The 17,468-nt window shown below is 39.8% G+C and overlaps 2 protein-coding genes across 2 annotated transcripts in view; one reads left to right on the forward strand and one right to left on the reverse strand.

Annotated features, from left to right (window-relative positions):
* The window catches only part of LOC129522220 (mucin-16-like), a 96,553-nt gene extending 87,947 nt beyond the window's left edge, over window positions 1-8,606 (forward strand). Inside the window, 4 exon segments of the mRNA XM_055344351.1 lie at window positions 4,797-4,963; window positions 6,500-6,541; window positions 6,746-6,825; window positions 7,727-8,606. Of these exon segments, the coding sequence (XP_055200326.1) occupies window positions 4,797-4,963; window positions 6,500-6,541; window positions 6,746-6,825; window positions 7,727-7,825 (388 nt within the window). The 3' untranslated portion in view covers window positions 7,826-8,606.
* A 1,372-nt stretch (window positions 8,607-9,978) lies between these two features.
* Window positions 9,979-10,611, reverse strand: MBD3L1 (methyl-CpG binding domain protein 3 like 1). The gene has a single exon (XM_055344352.1). It carries the CDS (start codon window positions 10,609-10,611, stop codon window positions 9,979-9,981), a length of 633 nt encoding a protein of 210 aa, XP_055200327.1.
* Window positions 10,612-17,468: the final 6,857 nt, after the last annotated feature.

Below are 17,468 nucleotides of genomic sequence, written 5' to 3' on the forward strand. Positions count from 1 at the left end.
TATGGAACATAGCCCTGGGAGCATAGAACTGTTACCTAAAAACCAACTTCTTCCTAAACCAGTGAGCCCAACTGGTTTAGAAACTCAGAGAGGCAGTGTAGACCTCAGCAGACATGGAGGTGCCTTGTGTTGGGGCCATAGAATATGGAGTGTAGCATCCACGCCTTAAACTAATTGCTGTTGAAGTCAAGATCCATAGAAGATAGTCTAGAAGACTAGAACCAGATGACTTAGAATCCAGCAGTCTAACTGTACTGCTCAGTAGTGTAGCCACTAATCACATGAGGCAATCAAAACTGTTTACACATCTATTGAGATATGATTCACATATAAAATGTACCCCATTGGGGTTTTTTTAAAGAGTTTTTAAAATTTATTTATTCATGAGAGATACAGTGAGAGAGGTAGGCAGAGGGAGAAGCAGGCTCCCTGTAGGGAGCCTGATGTGGGACTCGATCCTGGCACCCTGGGATCACGCCCTGAGCCAGAGGCAGACAATCAATCTCCAAGCCACCCAGCCATCCCTAAAATGCACCCCTTTGAAGTGTACAATTTAGTGGTATATTTATAGAGTGGTATAACCATCCCACTAATGGCGGATTTTCTTAAAATCCTGTCCCCATTAGCAATTGCTTCCTTTTCTTCCCTTATCCCCATCCCCTAGCCAACAAATAATCTCCTTTCTGTCTTCTAGATTTGCCTATTCTGAACATTCAATATAAAACGGTTTTATACAATGTGGTCTTTTGTGACTGACTCTTCCCGAGTGTAATGTTTCCCTGAGGTTCATCCATGTTGTAGCAATATAGTACTTTATTCCTTTTTTAATTACTAAATAATATTCTGTAATATAGCTAGGCCACTTAAAAGGCTTTTCCTTTGAATCCAATTTAATTAACATATACTGTATTCTTAGTTTCCGAAGTAGAATTTAGTGATTCATCAGTTGCATATAACACCCAGTGCTCATTATGCCAAGTGCCCTCCTTAATGCCCAGTACCCAATTACCACATCCCTTCTCCCATCTCCCCTCCAGGAACCCTCAATTTGTTTCCCATAGTTATGAGTCTCTTATGGAGGCAAACCATAAGGGTGGCTATACCACTTTGTGTTTATCCATCCATTCATTGATGGACCTTGGGTTGTAGCCACTTTTTGTCTATTATGAATAATAGATCTATGATCATTCTTGTGTGAATTTTTGCATCAATTTGTGTTTTCAGTTCTCTTGGGCATATACATAGGGCAGGTATTGTATGGTCATATGGTATTCTGTGTTAACTTTTGAGGAACTACTGAACTGTTTGCCATAGTGGCCCTACCATGCCCCATTCCCACAAGCAATATATGAGGGTTTCAAACTATCTAGATCCTCACCAACAATTGTTATTGTCCCTTTTTTACAATCATCCATATCATCCTAGTGGATGTGAAGTGGTATCTCACTGTGGTTTCATTTTGCCTTTTCCTAACAATTAGTGATGTTAAACATATTTGCATGGACTTATTGGCCATTTCTCTATCTTCTTTGGAGAAGAGCCTATTCTCTTTTCCCAGTTTTACATTGATTCTTTTTTTATTGTTGGAGTTATAATCATTCTCTGTATGTTCTGATACTAGACCCTTATCAAATAAGTGACTTGCAAATATGTCCTTCCATTTGTTATGCTGCCTTTTTAACCTTTTTACCTGCTTGGTACTGCCTTTTGAAACACATTTTTAATTTTTATGACTCTCAATTTATCAATTTTTTCTTTGGTTATTTGTAATTTTAGTTCGATATCTAAGAAACCATTGCCTAATCCAAATTTACAAATTTACACCAGCTTTTCTTCTGAGGTTTTTATAATCTTGTCTCTCACATTTAGTCATTTGATTTATTTTTTAATAATAAATTTATTTTTTATTGATGTTCAATTTGCCAACATATAGAATAACACCCAGTGCTCATCCCATCAAGTGCCCCCCTCAGTGCTCATCACCCAGTCACCCCCACCCCCACCCACCTCCCCTTCCACCACCCCTAGTTCGTTTCCCAGAGATAGGAGTCTCTCATGTTCTGTGTACATATCTAATTGTCTCAGTATGATTTGTTAAATAGACTATTCTTTCCCTATTATCTTGGCACCCTTGTTGAAAATCAGTTGTCCATGATTGCATGAGTCTGTTTATGGATTATAAGTTCTGCATATTTTTTAATTTTTTATTTAAACTCAATTTAGTTAACATATAGTGTATTATACATTTTAGGGGTAGTATTTAGTGATTCATCAGTTGCATATAACACCCAATGTTCATTACATCCCATGCCCTTCTTAATGCCCATCACCCAGTTACCCCATCGCCAACTCACCACCCCTCCAGCAAACCTCAGTCTGTTCCCTATAGTTAAGAGTCTCTTATGGCTTACTTTCCTCTCTGTTTTTATCTTATTTTATTTAATTTTTCCTTCCCTTCCCCTATGTTCAATTCCACTGACTATATATCTATTCTTATACTAGTGGCCACTGTTTTTATTACTATAGCTTTGTAGTAAGTTTTAAAATTGGGAAATGGAGTTCTCTAATTCTGTACTTTCTCCATATTGGCTTACCTATTTGAGGTCTCTTGCAGCTCCATATGAATTTTAGAACCAGCTTGTTAATTTCTGTAAAAGAGCTGGGATTTTAATAGGGATTACATTTAATCTGCAGACCAATTTGCGGAGTATTTTAAAAATAATAAGTCCCCAGTCCATGAAGATGGGATGCTCTTCCATGTATTTAGGCATTTCAAAATTTAGTTCAGCATATTTTGTAGTTTTCAGTCTACATATCTCACAATACTTTTCTAATTTATTCTTAAGTGTTTTGTATTTTGTTCTTTGATGCTATTATGAATGGAATCATTTTATGAATTTCACTTTAAGAACTAATTACTAGTGTATATAAATACAATTGATTTTTGAAGATTTTTTTAAATTTACTCATGGGAGACACAGAGAGAGAGAGAGAGAGACAGAGACACAGGCAGGGGAGAAGCAGGCCCCATGCAGGGAGCCCAATGTGGGACTTGATCCCAGGATCCAGGACCACGCCCTGGGCCGAAGGCAAGCACTAAACTGCTGAGCCACCCAGGGATCCCCACAATTGATTTTTGTATAGTGGCCTTCTATCCTACATTCATACTGAACTAGCAGTTTTTAGTTTTGTGTGTGTATATTAGGATTTTCTATATTCAATAGTATGTCGTCTGTGAATAGAGATAATTTTACATCTTTCCTTCAAAACTGAATGCCTGTTCTTTGTTTTTCTTGCCTGTTTTATTAGAATTTCATTTATTAAAATGTAAATAAGATATGAAATGAGGGAAGACAACACTGTCTTGTCCCTAGTCATAGGAAAAAATTTTTAGTCTTTCATCATTGAGTATGGTTTTATCTGTGGGTTTTTCATGAATGCTATTTTTCAGGTTGAGCCACTTTCCTAGTTTGTTTAACTTTTTTGTTTGTTTAATCATGAAGAATGTTGTATTTTTTCAAATTCTTTTTTTTTGGATATGTCTGACATTGTGTGGTATTTGTCCTTTATTCTATTAATATGCTCTATTCCACTGATAATTTTTTTCAGATATTAAGCCAACCTTTTAGCTAGAGGTGAGAGATTAAGACCTTTTCAAGTATTCACACAGGGGAATCCCTGGGTGGCTCAGTGGTTTGGCACCTGCCTTTGGCCTGGGGCGTGGTCCTGGAGTCCCTGCATCAGTCCCACATCGGGCTCCCTGCATGGAGCCTGCTTCTCCCACTGCCTGTGTCTCTGCCTCTCTCTGTGTGTGCCTTTCATGAATAAATAAATAAAATCTTTTAAAAAAAAAAGAAATATTCACACAGCCCCACACACTTGTGACCTTCTAGATCCCCACAGACACATTGGAGTTTTCCAAACCCCTCAGAGACATATCTTTCCCCACTTAAAAAAAATTTTTTTTTTGGCTCACCTCTTGCCTACCCTAACTGGTATGGCTCCCTCAGTCAGCTGCCATGTTAAACAACTACCACTGATTGTTTTTGGCAAGTGCCCTGGGGATAGGCTGTCCTCACTGACAAAGCTGTGAGTCAAATAAAGACAGTCCCTAGAAATGGGGCTTTTAAAGGAATCTCCAGACAAGTCAACTATTGAAAATTCCCTACCCTCATGGGGTTTATGTTGCAGTTGCAATAACAAGAATGGGCAATTGAAAATGGGAATGGATCTTTTTGGGATCTCCAAAAGATTATGGCTGCTAAGCTGCTGGTTTTCTAAGCTACCATGGTTCTCAGACTGCTGGCTTTCAAAGTTTCTGGGGATATTATGAGAGCAGGATGTGAATAACGGAAGTTCTAATGCCAGAAAGCTTGTTCCCTTTACTGAGATTAAGCCATTTTTTTCTTAACTAAATGATCCTCAGATTGTTGCAAGCCTTTGGTTAATTTCTAGACTTCTGAAAAAGTTGATTTTGATCATTCTTGCCAATGTTCTCAATGATTTTATGGATTTCTGGAAGGCCTTACTCCAAATATTTCAAAAATTTTCTCCCCATGGCTATTTATTTATAAGCTAATTAAATTAAATTAAATGACATGTTAAGCTTCTCATTCACACTAGCATATTTTAAGTGCTCAACAACAATATGGGGCTGTTAATGACTGTATTTTGATATTGTAGACACAAATGTTTGTATCATTGCAGAAAGTTCTTTTGGACAGGACCTAGAAGCAGGGAACCTGGAAGCAGGGTAGAATTCAAGATATCCTTGTTCATCCCTTTTGCCCTTCCAGGTCTGTCCCCCAAAGCAACCACACTGGGGTGGACTCTGTGTGTAACTTTTCACCGTTGGCTCGGAGACTAGACAGAGTTGCTATCTACTTGGAGTTCCTGAGGCTGACCAAAAATGGCACCCAACTGCAGAACTTTACTCTGGACAGAAACAGTGTCCTTGTGAATGGTAAGGCTTCCTAGTCATTGGGCCAGGACAGGGGACTGGGTACCAACCTCCACATGTGGGACCTTTCCTGAGAATCTATAGACCTGGGATTGAGTCAGCATTAAACCTTTTTAGGCTGGCAGGAGGTAGCATAGCTCCTCAGGCTTTACCCACCACTGAGGGAGAGGCCCTTTTCTCCCCAATAAAATATTGGAGATACTTGCCTTCTTAGAGATAGCTCTGTATCCTCCAGCTGGTCACTTTCCCTCTCTGTAATTCTGTTTCTCATCCCTGTACTGAAAGTCACTTGGCCAGTGGTCAGTGAGGGACTCTAGCTCTGAGCTATACGTGAACCAGCCTTGACCAGGCATAGGGGATGGACCTGTTTTCTCCAAGACAGACTACATAAAAACAGGCAATGGACCTGATTTGGTCCATAGGCTATATTTGCCAAGTTCTGTTCTAGATCAGCACCATGCAGCAGAACTTTCTGCAATGATGAAATGTTCTATATCTCTCCATCTGTTCTATATCTGTGCCATCCAGAGCAGTAGCCACATGCAACTATTGTGTACTTAAAGTCTGGCTATTATGACTGGCTTTTGCAGTTACTGATTTTTAATGTTACTAAGGTACCATATTTTTAAAATTTTGTTTAATTAAGATTATTTTTAATTTAAGAAACCACTTGGAGCTGCTCCATATTGGACAGCACATCTATAAAAAGTTGACTGGGGAGAAGTTGTACAGTAGGGGGACCTGAAACTCTCCCCCATGCCTGGTGAATGCTATGTGTCCTTACCCTCATGGGGTTTATGTTGCAGTTGCAATAACAAGAATGGGCAATTGAAAATTATAAATTATTTGGTATGAAATAATTCATACTTGGGAGTGGGGATCAGAGAAGCCTTCTTGGAAGAAATTACATTGTACCTGAATCCTGGAAAATGAGTATAAAATAATTTGGTGAAGGAGAAGGGGTGAGTATTTTTCTAGGCAGAGAAGAGAGTGTTTGAGTGGGAATTTACAAAGGTCGAGAGATCACTTGGGCTTGCCAACTATGATGACCCATTCTCTCAATCATCATAAGATGGCCTAGCCCAATTTCAGTCCTCCATCCTCAAAGGTATGAATTTGATTGATTTATTATACTCCTGTAGTGTGATACTAGCCTTGAATTATGTAGCAAAGTGTCCTCATTTTTCAGAGAAAAATGGATGAACGTTATGATGTTTACTTTAGGATTCCAGTGAAAATAGGAATGAAGCAAGGATGACAAGTGCTGATAATTGATACATTGGATGAAATATTGTTTTAATATTTAATTTTAAACAATATTTTAATATTGTTTTATTTTATTTATTTATTTATTTTTATTATTATTTTTTTAATTTTTTTTATTTTTTATTTTTTTAATATTGTTTTAAATCATATGTTTATGATAGTGTTCTGTTTTTCTGTATATTTGAAGAGTTTTTTTTAAAAAGCATAAAGCAAAACAAAACAAAAAAAGCATAAAACACACTCACATGCATTCTCCATTTCATTCACTTGCAGGATATTCTCCCAACAAAAATGATGTCTTGGCTGAGAATTCTGGTAAGCCTCCAAGAAGCCCCAGCCCAGGATGGGGAAGGAATGTCTTAATGCTGTCCCTAGTCAAAGAAAACCATGTACCCAGAGTCTTCATAATGATGAAAACTGGACACCCCATGTCAGGGACTATTAGGCACAGTGCAGGGACAATAGGAACCCTGGGGGGGAATGACAAGAGGTGGCTCACATCAGCACTTGTCTCCCCAGATCTCCCCTTCTGGGCCATCATCCTTATCTGCTTGGCGGGACTGCTGGTACTCATCACATGCCTGATCTGCTGCTTCCTGGTAAGTAAAGAAGGGTTGCTTGTCTTTTAACAATTGGGTTATAAGACTTCTGTCATCTAGCCCCACAATGGCATACTAATTCAGCAATAAAAATGAGTGAATTATAAATATTGCACTGTCATGCATAAATCTCAAAATAATAATGTAGAGTAAAAGAAGCTCAGACAACAATAAGTATGTAGTATATGATCCTGTTTATAAACAAATTGTAGAATGCGAGCTAATTTACAGGGATATTGGTCAGATCAGTGGTTGGAGCAGGGAAGGAGGAATTACAAAGGAGCATAGGACACTTTTGGAGAGGACGAGTATTCCTTGTCTTGATTGTGGTGATTGTTTGAGAAGTTATAATCAAAACTTATCAAATGGTTTGCTTTACTACATGTAAACAGTTCATTGTATGCCTGTTATACCTCCATTAAGCTACAGTGAGTGTGTGTGTGTGTGTGTGTGTGTGTGTGTGTGTATGTGTGTGTCTGTGTAGGGAGGGGAGGGAAGGAGGGAGGGAGAGGATATGAATGGGATATCAGAGATAGGGTCACCCAGGTGGCTCAGTGGTTGAGTGTCTGCCATTGGCTCAGGTCGGGATCATGGGGTCTTGGGATTGAGTCCTGCTTTGGGTTCCCCACAGGGAGCCTGCTTCTCCCTCTGTCTATGTCTCTGCCTCTGTGTGTGTGTGCGTGTGTGTGTGTCTCATGAATAAATAAATAAAAACCTTTAAATGTATATATTAAGAATAAAGGGAAGAAAGAAGAGAAAGAGATAAAAGAGGGACAAGGCATGAGAGAAAATGAAGTGGAAAGGGTTGACAGACATACAGAGAGCAGCAGGCCTCTGTGGCTTTGGCCACCCCCATCCTGTGGTCCCAGGCCATTCTCATGCCCTCTCCTTGCCCTCGCAGGTCACTGTCTGCCGGCGGAAGAAGGAGGGAGAATACGAGGTGCAGCAGGACAGCCTAGGCTATTACCTGCCACACCTAGACCTGAGGAAGCTACAGTGAGAGCTCTGCCTGAGGCTCCAACGGAGCTTGGCTGAAACAAGAATAAACCACATTGGTCAGACACAGTCTCTGGGCCCTTCTTGACTTGGCCCCTTACGAGTTCACAGGAGACCAAGACAAAAGGTGAAGGTTCCCTTTCACTAGGTCTTGAAGGACAATTGCAATTCTGTCTTTTGGTTTCATGCCATTTCACTTCTCAGGGGCAGCAGAACTGGCAAGAGGCCTAGATGTGGTCATTGTGTAAAATCAACATCCCACCTCCATGAGAGACTTCTCTTCCTAGAAACCTTGGAGCACACCTCCCCTTGGCTCTGTGTCAGCCATTGCACCCATCTCCATTCCTCCAATATTTCTCCACTCCCAAAGTTAACCCAACTCTGTCTCATTCTCTGAAGCTCAGGTTCACCGGGACTTCTAGACCAGTCTGCTTCAGTGGCTCCTCTTCCCTCCTGGGTACTCCAAGATGGGAAATAGTCCAAGAAAGAACAAGCAGTGGGTCAGAAATGACTCTGCAACTGATGTTAGGACTTGGAGCTGAAATCACTAGGATCTGGGAAGCCTCAATCCCAGAGAAATACCAAGGCTTGAGAGACACAGTGTCTGCCTTGGATATAAAGACAAAGAACACCCAATGTGGAAAAAATTCTGAGGAAAAAGCTAGACAGTTTTTCTTCATCTTTCTCTGCACTGACTCCAACTAGACAGAGCAGGGGCTTCCCAACAAGGAGCGCTCAATGAGCCAGGCATGAGGCAAGCTGTGCTGTCCTGCTTTGGGTTTGTGAGAATAGTTGGCATGATCTCTACACATTTTGCAGACCACAGCTGAAGACACCCAAGGGCAGAGAAATCACAGCAATGCCACCCATTCAAACTTACTTGGTATGAGCTTCACATCCTCAGTCTTAAGCAGCCATTCTCTGAGAATGCCTTCTCTGGAGATTATAATAAAGATAACAAGAGATATCATTATTGACTACTTAATATCTACTACGCAACATGAGTAGCAAGTTCTGTGTGCATTGTCTTACACTCACTGTCCTTGAGAGCTACATTCCCATTTTATAGCTAATGATATGGAGGCTCAGAAATACTAAATAACAAGGAAGGAAAAGAATTCCTAAGAACCTAAATTAAACACCTCACCCACACTGTCTGTCAAAGAAAAAGATAAAAACACTCTCTGAAATATGGACAGATTCAATGTTGACCTCCACAGGCCTTCAGTCAAAGAACCAGTAAAAGGATGTACATCAGGAAGCAGAGATGTGAACCCAGAAAAACGTAACAGGACTCATGAGGAAAAGAAGAAATTCAGTGTATTGAAATCAAATTAGTTTTAAAACAAGATGACAAAACACATTCTAAAATTCCAGATGCATATCATATGGAAGAATAGAGAAGATTCCGTTTTATAATAATTCATTTTTAGGGAAGATAGAAATACCTCAAATATTATTTTTTAATAACTCATTCTCAGAAACTGATGAATCCATGACACCAAAGTAAGTAATGATGAAAAGGATTTGAATATTACCACAGGTTGCTCAAGCGCATTGACCATTAAATCCCAATGGGCAGTGGCTCAGTGATAGATTAATGAAGCTGAAAACAGTCTCTCTTGACATCATGATCCCCAAAATGGCACATCAGTTTTCATGAATCGAATTTCCAACACACAGATATTTTTTAAAAAGTGAAAAGTCTGGTATTTCCTTGTATTGAACTCTGGATTAACATGCGACAAAGAACAGAAAATAGAGACCTACAGATACCTTCTTTGAGAGCAGATATCTTCTTTGAGATAGAACAGCTTTAAAGAAATATTTTGTTGGGATCTTCTGGAATATAACACAAAAAGAACAGTTTGCTTCAACGAGGCCTATTTTACCGACTGTGAGGGCAGACACTAAATAATCCCATGGCTTTGATTACTCTCTGTTGACTATAACACAAATAATATACAAAGTAAGGGAAGATAAGAGTACAACATGGAAAAGAATGATCTTTATCGAAGCCCAATCTTGCAGCTCAAAAAGATCCCTGTCTCGATTGTCTATGTCACACAAAATAATTTAATACAAGAAAATTACTGGTGCATATTAATAAGTCAAGGGCTTGGAACACGAAGACAACATGGACACTGCAAAGAGGCATTAATAAAGTGCTGTGCTGCATTTCATCTGCACCAGCTTCTCTTTCTTTTCGTGGTGTTTTTTGGAATGTCTTTCTTGGTCCCTCATATTCTCTGTCTCTCTAGCGAACCTGTCTACAGCCAGTGCCATGGCCAACCTTCGTCTTGCTGTCTTCACTTTCCTGTCCTGTTTCCTGATATCTTCCTCAGTCACCAGAAATTGTTTGCACAGGAGCTGTGGGATAGTCAGGCCAGCTCCTGGAATCAACTTTGCCAAATCTGAAGACCCAGCAGGGTTGGGTATGGAGCTAGAGTTCAGACCCCCTGCAAGAACACCTGGCAGATAGTCACCTGTGCATGTAGGTGCAAGTTTTTGTAAGATTTTCGCAAGATCCAAAGTGCTTAATGGCTCCCCTGTGCTGCTGCAGGCCTGGAGACCTTGCAGCCTCTTCTGCCAGTACACCTGTTGGGGCTTCTCCAGAGTTTCCTCCCAGTGATGGCATCTGACCTCATTGCCACGATGAGATGTGATTCTGGTAACTGGCCTCTTGAATATGTAACTGGACATCCTCAAAGGGATTGAGACACTTAAGCGAGACTTTAGTTTGGATTGGTTTCCACAATCACGTTGCTTTCTCTGTGGAGGCTTGACCATCATACTTCTTTTCCTTTTACCCTATAAAAATAAATCATGAGATTGGACTAAAATGATAAATGAAGGCTGACTTCTTAGGAGCATCGTATGGGTTATCTTGTACTTCTTCCTTCCTTCTCTACCTCTGGGGATAGATCTGACCTGTGTCCTGGGATGTCATCAGAGATGAACCTCGAAAGTTCAAGGTCAAAATTTAGGACCTGCTCTAGATCATTTCTCCTTCACGATCATGTAAGGCCCTCTCTTTTATGATTTATTCTTATTTGTCCTTGTCACTTTCAACCACACAATTCCTGGTCCTCCTTCCCTGGATAACGATGTCCAGTCTTTTTCTAAATCTCTAGCCCCATCATCCTTCTGTGTTGTGTGACTATTCATTTGGTTGACCCTTTGACTACTTGGTTTTCATAGCTCCTTCAGAGCTTACACCAATATTGAAATTATCATCTGCCCAACACTTAGCAACTCACTCTCATATCCCAGACTTTATATCAACCCACATAGTCGTGGTCAAAAACAAATAATTCAGAAAACATACTCACCCATCAAAAATTCCTAATTTTTTGTTTTCATTGAAATGCTCATACAATAGTTACCTGTCCCGCAAGATTGTAAGTGATGCCAGATCACCATAACCTCACCTTACTTTGTCTCCTATTCCTATCAATCCTGGATTCCATGGTCTATGATCTCAATAATTCCCTTGGAATAATCCAGAATTCCTTAACACTCATCATATCTGCCTTGTAAAATTTCAAATCTGGAAGACCCTGGCTATGTGCCATGTCATAGCTACTGTCAGTCTTGTGATAACTGCTGAGAAGAGCACACATACTTTGGTACCACTATAAATCCAAAATCATCTGCATCCACTGCAAAGCATCCATAATGCCTGGAAACTTTATTTTTATGTGTTGGCATGTTTACTCCTTGGTTTTTCACAAAGCTTATTTCAAGCTTTTTACTTTTCTTTTTACTTCATCCATATCCAAGATCCCTTAACTTGCCTGATATTTCACAGAGAAAGGGCTCCTTCTATTCCCTCCATTTCATTGTGAATCACTGAGAAAAGGTCATCTCCATCGTGTGCCTCTGGGGCCTCATCTTCACCTCCTCAGACCACCTCACTCTTCCATCTGCCCTCACCATTCTGTGGGCCTTTCTGGATAAGGCCACAATGATTCCTTTGACCTAGGAGGAGCTTTTTAGTATTCATATGGCAACATCTTTAAGTGGAAAACCTACGTTTGCAACAACTTAGTTATGTGAATCCTATTTTACAGTTGTGAATAGTATGCAATATAAATACAAAGCAGGTACATCTGACAAAATTCAACTCTCAAATTGAGACTGCTGTACATGGAAAGGGCTGGATTTCTGATACTCGGTACACAGGCAAAAATGTGAGCTATCCCTATTAATTTTTACATTGATTGCATGCACAGGTGAAAACATCTTGTTATAATGTTTTAAAATCCGCTATTAAAATTCATTTCACATGTTTGTTTTTATCTTTGTAAAAGTGGCTACTAAATAAAAATTTAAATTCCATAATATAGAGTGCTTAGTGGTCCTACTGACAGCACAGCTCAAGGCATGTGTAAAAATAAAGCCCAGAGCAAAATGTCTGGGAAAACTTTTCCCAAGGAGAGGAGTGTATCTCGACCCCATAGCAAGATGCAGTGTGCCTGAGCACACACACCCTGAAGTGGACATTGTCTCAGAGTACTACCACTACTTCTCAAATGCCATGAGGTTGCACCCTCACACAGCCCAAACTGGACTTGATCTCAAGAGAGACATCCAAAGTTCATATAATTTACCAATTAAGAAGAGCCAAACCAGAAACCATGAGTCAAAATTTTTTGTGACTTGCCCACCATTGGCTTCTATTGTAAATACAATTTGTTTGGGAAACTTCTTCAGGGAGGGTCATTTTAAAAATACACAATAAATCTAAATGAGAATCATTCTAACCAATAAATGCAAATAAGAGGATAGAACACAAATATCATTATTATCAAATCACTATTGGATTTGTGAGTCAGGGAACAGATGAGACTGGATTAATGTGGACTCGTTAGGCTGATTCTGATTACATGACTGTGAGATTGATCGTGTTGCACTAGGACTTCTGGAACATGCAAGCCCTATTTAACTACCACCGCTGGCCAACCAGACCAGCTGGTGCTGGCCAATCCCCTGGCCCCACCCCTCTGACAATACCTGGAGGATTTTCCCAACATCCCACTTTCTTCTACCCGCTACCAGCCAAGGAAACATTTTCTCCAAGGTTCATGTTCTGTGTGTTTGCCCAGCTCTGGAGGTGACACTTCTCTCCCAGGTGAAGGAAAGAATCAAGGTGCAGGCCCTGGGAGCTGCAGAGATTGGACAAGGACTAAGATTCGCTGACACAGAGAAAAGAATCTATAGTGTGCAGGGGTGTCAGGGTCTAAGAAGAAGCTCCAGTGATTCCTGGATAGAATCAGAGAAGAGGGTGCCAGACAGAGCAGGTATGTTTGGGTGTGATTTTGCTAGGGAATATCAGTAGGAAGACATGTGCGACATAGGCACTGCATTCACAAATGTGGTTCATTCATTTATCTGTCGTTTGTAATGGAGTGTTTTCTACATACATCAAGGCACTAGTTCCTGCCCTCGGGAGCCTACAGTCAGTGCCAGAAGAATTTATAAATTTTATTTATAATATACAGATATAGCACTTGAAATATGTTAGGTGCTCCAAGCATCTTTCAAATACTAACGCCTTTAATGATTCTCCATGACCTTATAGTTACACTTGTTATTATGCCAATGGCAGATGGAGAAACTGAGGTACAGACAAGGTATGTCACTCATCCAAGGTGAAATACCTAATAAATGGTAGAGCCCATTTTGAGGAGTATTCTGTGCTATGTCTCTTTATTATAATTCTCATCTCTGAGTTTATTCATCAGATACATGTGTCACCAACCCACAGATGTTGCAGATATAATCTCATGTACACCTGGTGATGTCAAAAGGAAGTAGTTACTAGCATGAACCCCATTGCGCATGTTGGGAGACTGGAGAGGTCCCCAGTGGCACAAAGGCTTTTCCAGAATAAGAAACTGACAGAAAAAAGAGAACTGAACTCAGCTCTGAAATTCTCCAAGCTGGGACCCTGGTTACATTTTCAAGGAGCGGTGGGGGTGGGCTGTGTTGGATATTTGTGTACAGTTATGAAGATAACACAACTAAGGAGGGTGAGCAGTCAATAGCCCAGTGGGGGTCTTGAGTGGGTTTCAGTGAAGGAAGGGGCCCAGGAAATGGAATCTTGGAAGTAATCTCAATTCCCTGGTGACAGAACCCAACAGAATTCTGGTCACAAGGTACCCACATTCTAGAGACAGTCCCTCATCCAACTCACTTGACCAGAGATGCTCAACAGAGCAACATGTGGTCCTGTTGTATCCCTAACTTTCCAAGGCTCTAGCCTCAGAAGAGTCAAGAGTGAGAGCCTTATTGGTCTCTATAGACATTGGCTCCTTATTTCTAACACCTCTGGCCATTTTGTACAGAGTACTCTAAGGTGACACAGGACAGCTCAGGACAGGTCAGTCCAGGCCCAGCCACAACTGTGATCCAACCAGGCAGCCCACGCCCTTTACACCTTCCTATGTATGTTGAGGGGGTTAGGGGGAGTAAGGCAGGAAATGAGGAGGGGGGGCCTTCCTGGGCAGGAGTAGGTTGTTATTTGTAGGAAACCTGGTAGTCTGTCATGTTCATATCCCAGCTCATGGCTGGCGGGATGGAAAGGTGAGTTCTGGGTACCAAGGACCTCTACCCATGTTAATCCCAACCCTCAAGGTGTCATCTTGGTTTCTCCCTGGCTAGAGCTCTATGAAGATGCTCCTCGGTGTGCTGGATCCTGGGAGCAGAACCAGTAGTCCTCATTTTCTCCTCTGGTGTTCTCCAAGAGGACCCCTGAAGCCTCCTCCCCAGTTACACTTCAAGAGCTTTAAGAAGTAAAATGAGTCCAAGAGGAAATAGGGATTCAGGTTTTATCTCGTAAGTCTCCATCACATTTTTAGGCTTTCCAACAATAAACCATTCAGATACATGACATTATCTGTTTATTCATTCAGATTTAGAAAACAATCAAAACTGTTTTACCTCTATTCACCAAGAGATTATCCCTTCTTTTTTAATTTTTAAATTTTATTTAAATTCAATTAATTAACATAATGTATTATTGGTTTTGGAGGTAGAGGTCAGTTATTTATCAGTCTTATAAAATACCTACTGCTCATTACATCAGGTGCCCTCCTTAATGTTCATCACCCAGTTACCCCGTCCCCCCACTCTTCTCCCCTCCAACAACCCTGTTTGTTTCCTATGATTAAGAGTCTCATGATTTGTATCCATCTCTGATTTTGTCTTGTTTTATTTTTGCTTCCTTTCCCCTATAATCCTGTTTTGTTTCTTAAATTCCACGTATGAGTGAGATCATATAATTGTCTTCCTCTGATTGACTTAACTTTGTTTGCATAATATCCTCTAGTTTCATCCATGTTGTTGCAAATGTCAATATTCCATTTTTTGATGGCTGAGTAGTATTCCAGTGTGTGTGTGTGTGTGTGTGTGTGTATTTTGATTTTAGCTCAGGTCATGATCTCAGGGCCCTGGGATAGAGCCCCATGTCAAGCCTTGTGTGGGGCTCTGAGCTCAGTGGGAAGTCTACTTGAAGATTCTCTCCCTCTCCCCCTCCTCAACCCATGTGTGTACACACTTGTGCTCTCTCTCTTTCTGTCTAAAATAAACATTTAAGGAAAAAGAAAAAAAGAAAAATTTCACTTTCTTGAGTTTGAGAATCAACATCTTCATCTAAAAAATTATATTATGGATTCTATTCCAACTTTATTACACTGAATCAAATATTTGGGGTGAAAATAAGTTCTTTACAATATTGTAACCATTGATAAATACAAGTTTATTTTTACTTAATCATGGATTTTATTTCCTTTTTAATGTTCTATCATTTTTTCATATTATCTATTGCATTTGCTTTAGAATTTATTGACATTATTATAGTCATTATTACCTTACTTCTGATTGCTCTGAGTTTATGTTCCTCTTCTTTTTAAAAATTTCTTGAGGTGGGAACTTAGATTAATGATTTCAGACATCCCCTCTTAACTAATGTAAGCATTTAGTGCTGTAAATTTCCCTCTATGCACTGCTTTATCTGCATGCCACAGATTTAGATATGTTGTATTATTTTCTTTTTAAAAATTCATTTGAGAGTGCCTGTGAAACCATAGATTATTTATAAATTGATTAATTTCCAGTTATTTGGAGACTTTCTTGTTATTTTTATGTTCTTGATTTAAGGATGATTCCATTGTGGTCAGGGAATATACTCTGTATGATTTTAATTTGTTAACATTTGTTTTATCACCCAGTACCTGTTCTATCTTGGTGGATGTTCCATGGGAATTTGATAAGAATGTGTATTCTGCAGTGGTTTGTTGCAATGTTCTTTAAATGTCAACAGACTGTTCTATAAATGTTAATTGGATACTGATACTAATGACATAATTCAATTGTTCAGTTCTTCTATATCTTTGTTGACTTTTTGTCTTAATAGTACCATAAATTTATGAGGGAGATGTTGAAGTCCACAGTTAGAATTTTGGATCCCTCTACTTTTCCTTCTGGTTATATTAGTACCTTTTTTTTAGATTTTGATTTTATTATGAACACTTTCAAGAATACAGAAATTAAAAGAATTTTACAGTGAATGATTGCATACTCATCACATAGATATTACCATTAATGCCTTGTTATACTTGTTTTAGCATATAGCTATCATCTATCATTTAAAAAACCTTCTTATGTTTTGATACATTTCTCTCTTTCTCTTTTTCAGCTTTATCAAGATAGGATTGACAAACAAAAAATGTATATATTTAGGTTGTGCAATGTGGTGTCTTTTTTATGGTGTACAATGTGATGATATATCAGTTTTTGATTCACATATTTTGATTCTCTGTTGTAATCACGGTCTTCTTGGTGGAAAGATTCTTTTATCCTCAATTAATGCCCTTGTCCCTAGCAATTTTCTTTGATCTGAAGTCTACTTTTGGCATGCTCTTTCTCCAGTTCCTACTTCTTCAAGATTCTCCCTCTGTCTTTAATTCAGAGAATAAGGGATGCCACGTGCCCACCACTGGAAGGGAGTGGAAGTTTAGACTCCCACTCCATCTCTACTAACAAGATGCCAGCTGGAAAAGGGAATGCAACCCTGGTTTGCCTGCTGATTTCCCATGGGTGTGTGAATGACCAGATTTCCTACTCATTCTCCCCTCACATTGATCCAGAAGGCTATCTTCTACCACACCAGCAGGAGACAAAGAAACACTGTGTCCACTGATGCTGTCAGTGAAATAGGAAAGCACCCAGCTGGGATGTCTGCTGTTGCCCAGTAGGTAGCAAGAGTCCAGGTGTCTGGCTTGCTCTTTGTTGTTGTTGCTGGCAGGACAGTAAAGTGTGTTCCTGGGGCACTTGCTGCTGCTGAATCAGGGAGTCAGTAGACCATCAGCAGGTAAGAAAGTACCTGTCTCTGCTGCCTGATGCTGATGGTAGGAAATAGGTGTCTATACTCCCACTCCGTTTCACTGACAGCACAGAGTTTAGGTGGGGTAGAGCGGGTAAAAAATGTTTCTGTCCTGCTGAGTTCCATGACCTGACCCTTTAGCCAGAGAGAACATGTTTTTCTAAGAGCTTTTAATTTGCCTGTGTCTGTTGGTGATGCCAAGTTACAGACATCTCAGTGATGAGAATAATGGGGAAAATGGAAAATTCTAATAAAATTT

This window comes from Nyctereutes procyonoides, unplaced genomic scaffold (assembly GCF_905146905.1).
Source record: "Nyctereutes procyonoides isolate TBG_1078 unplaced genomic scaffold, NYPRO_anot_genome, whole genome shotgun sequence".
Classification (NCBI taxonomy): Eukaryota; Metazoa; Chordata; class Mammalia; order Carnivora; family Canidae; genus Nyctereutes; species Nyctereutes procyonoides.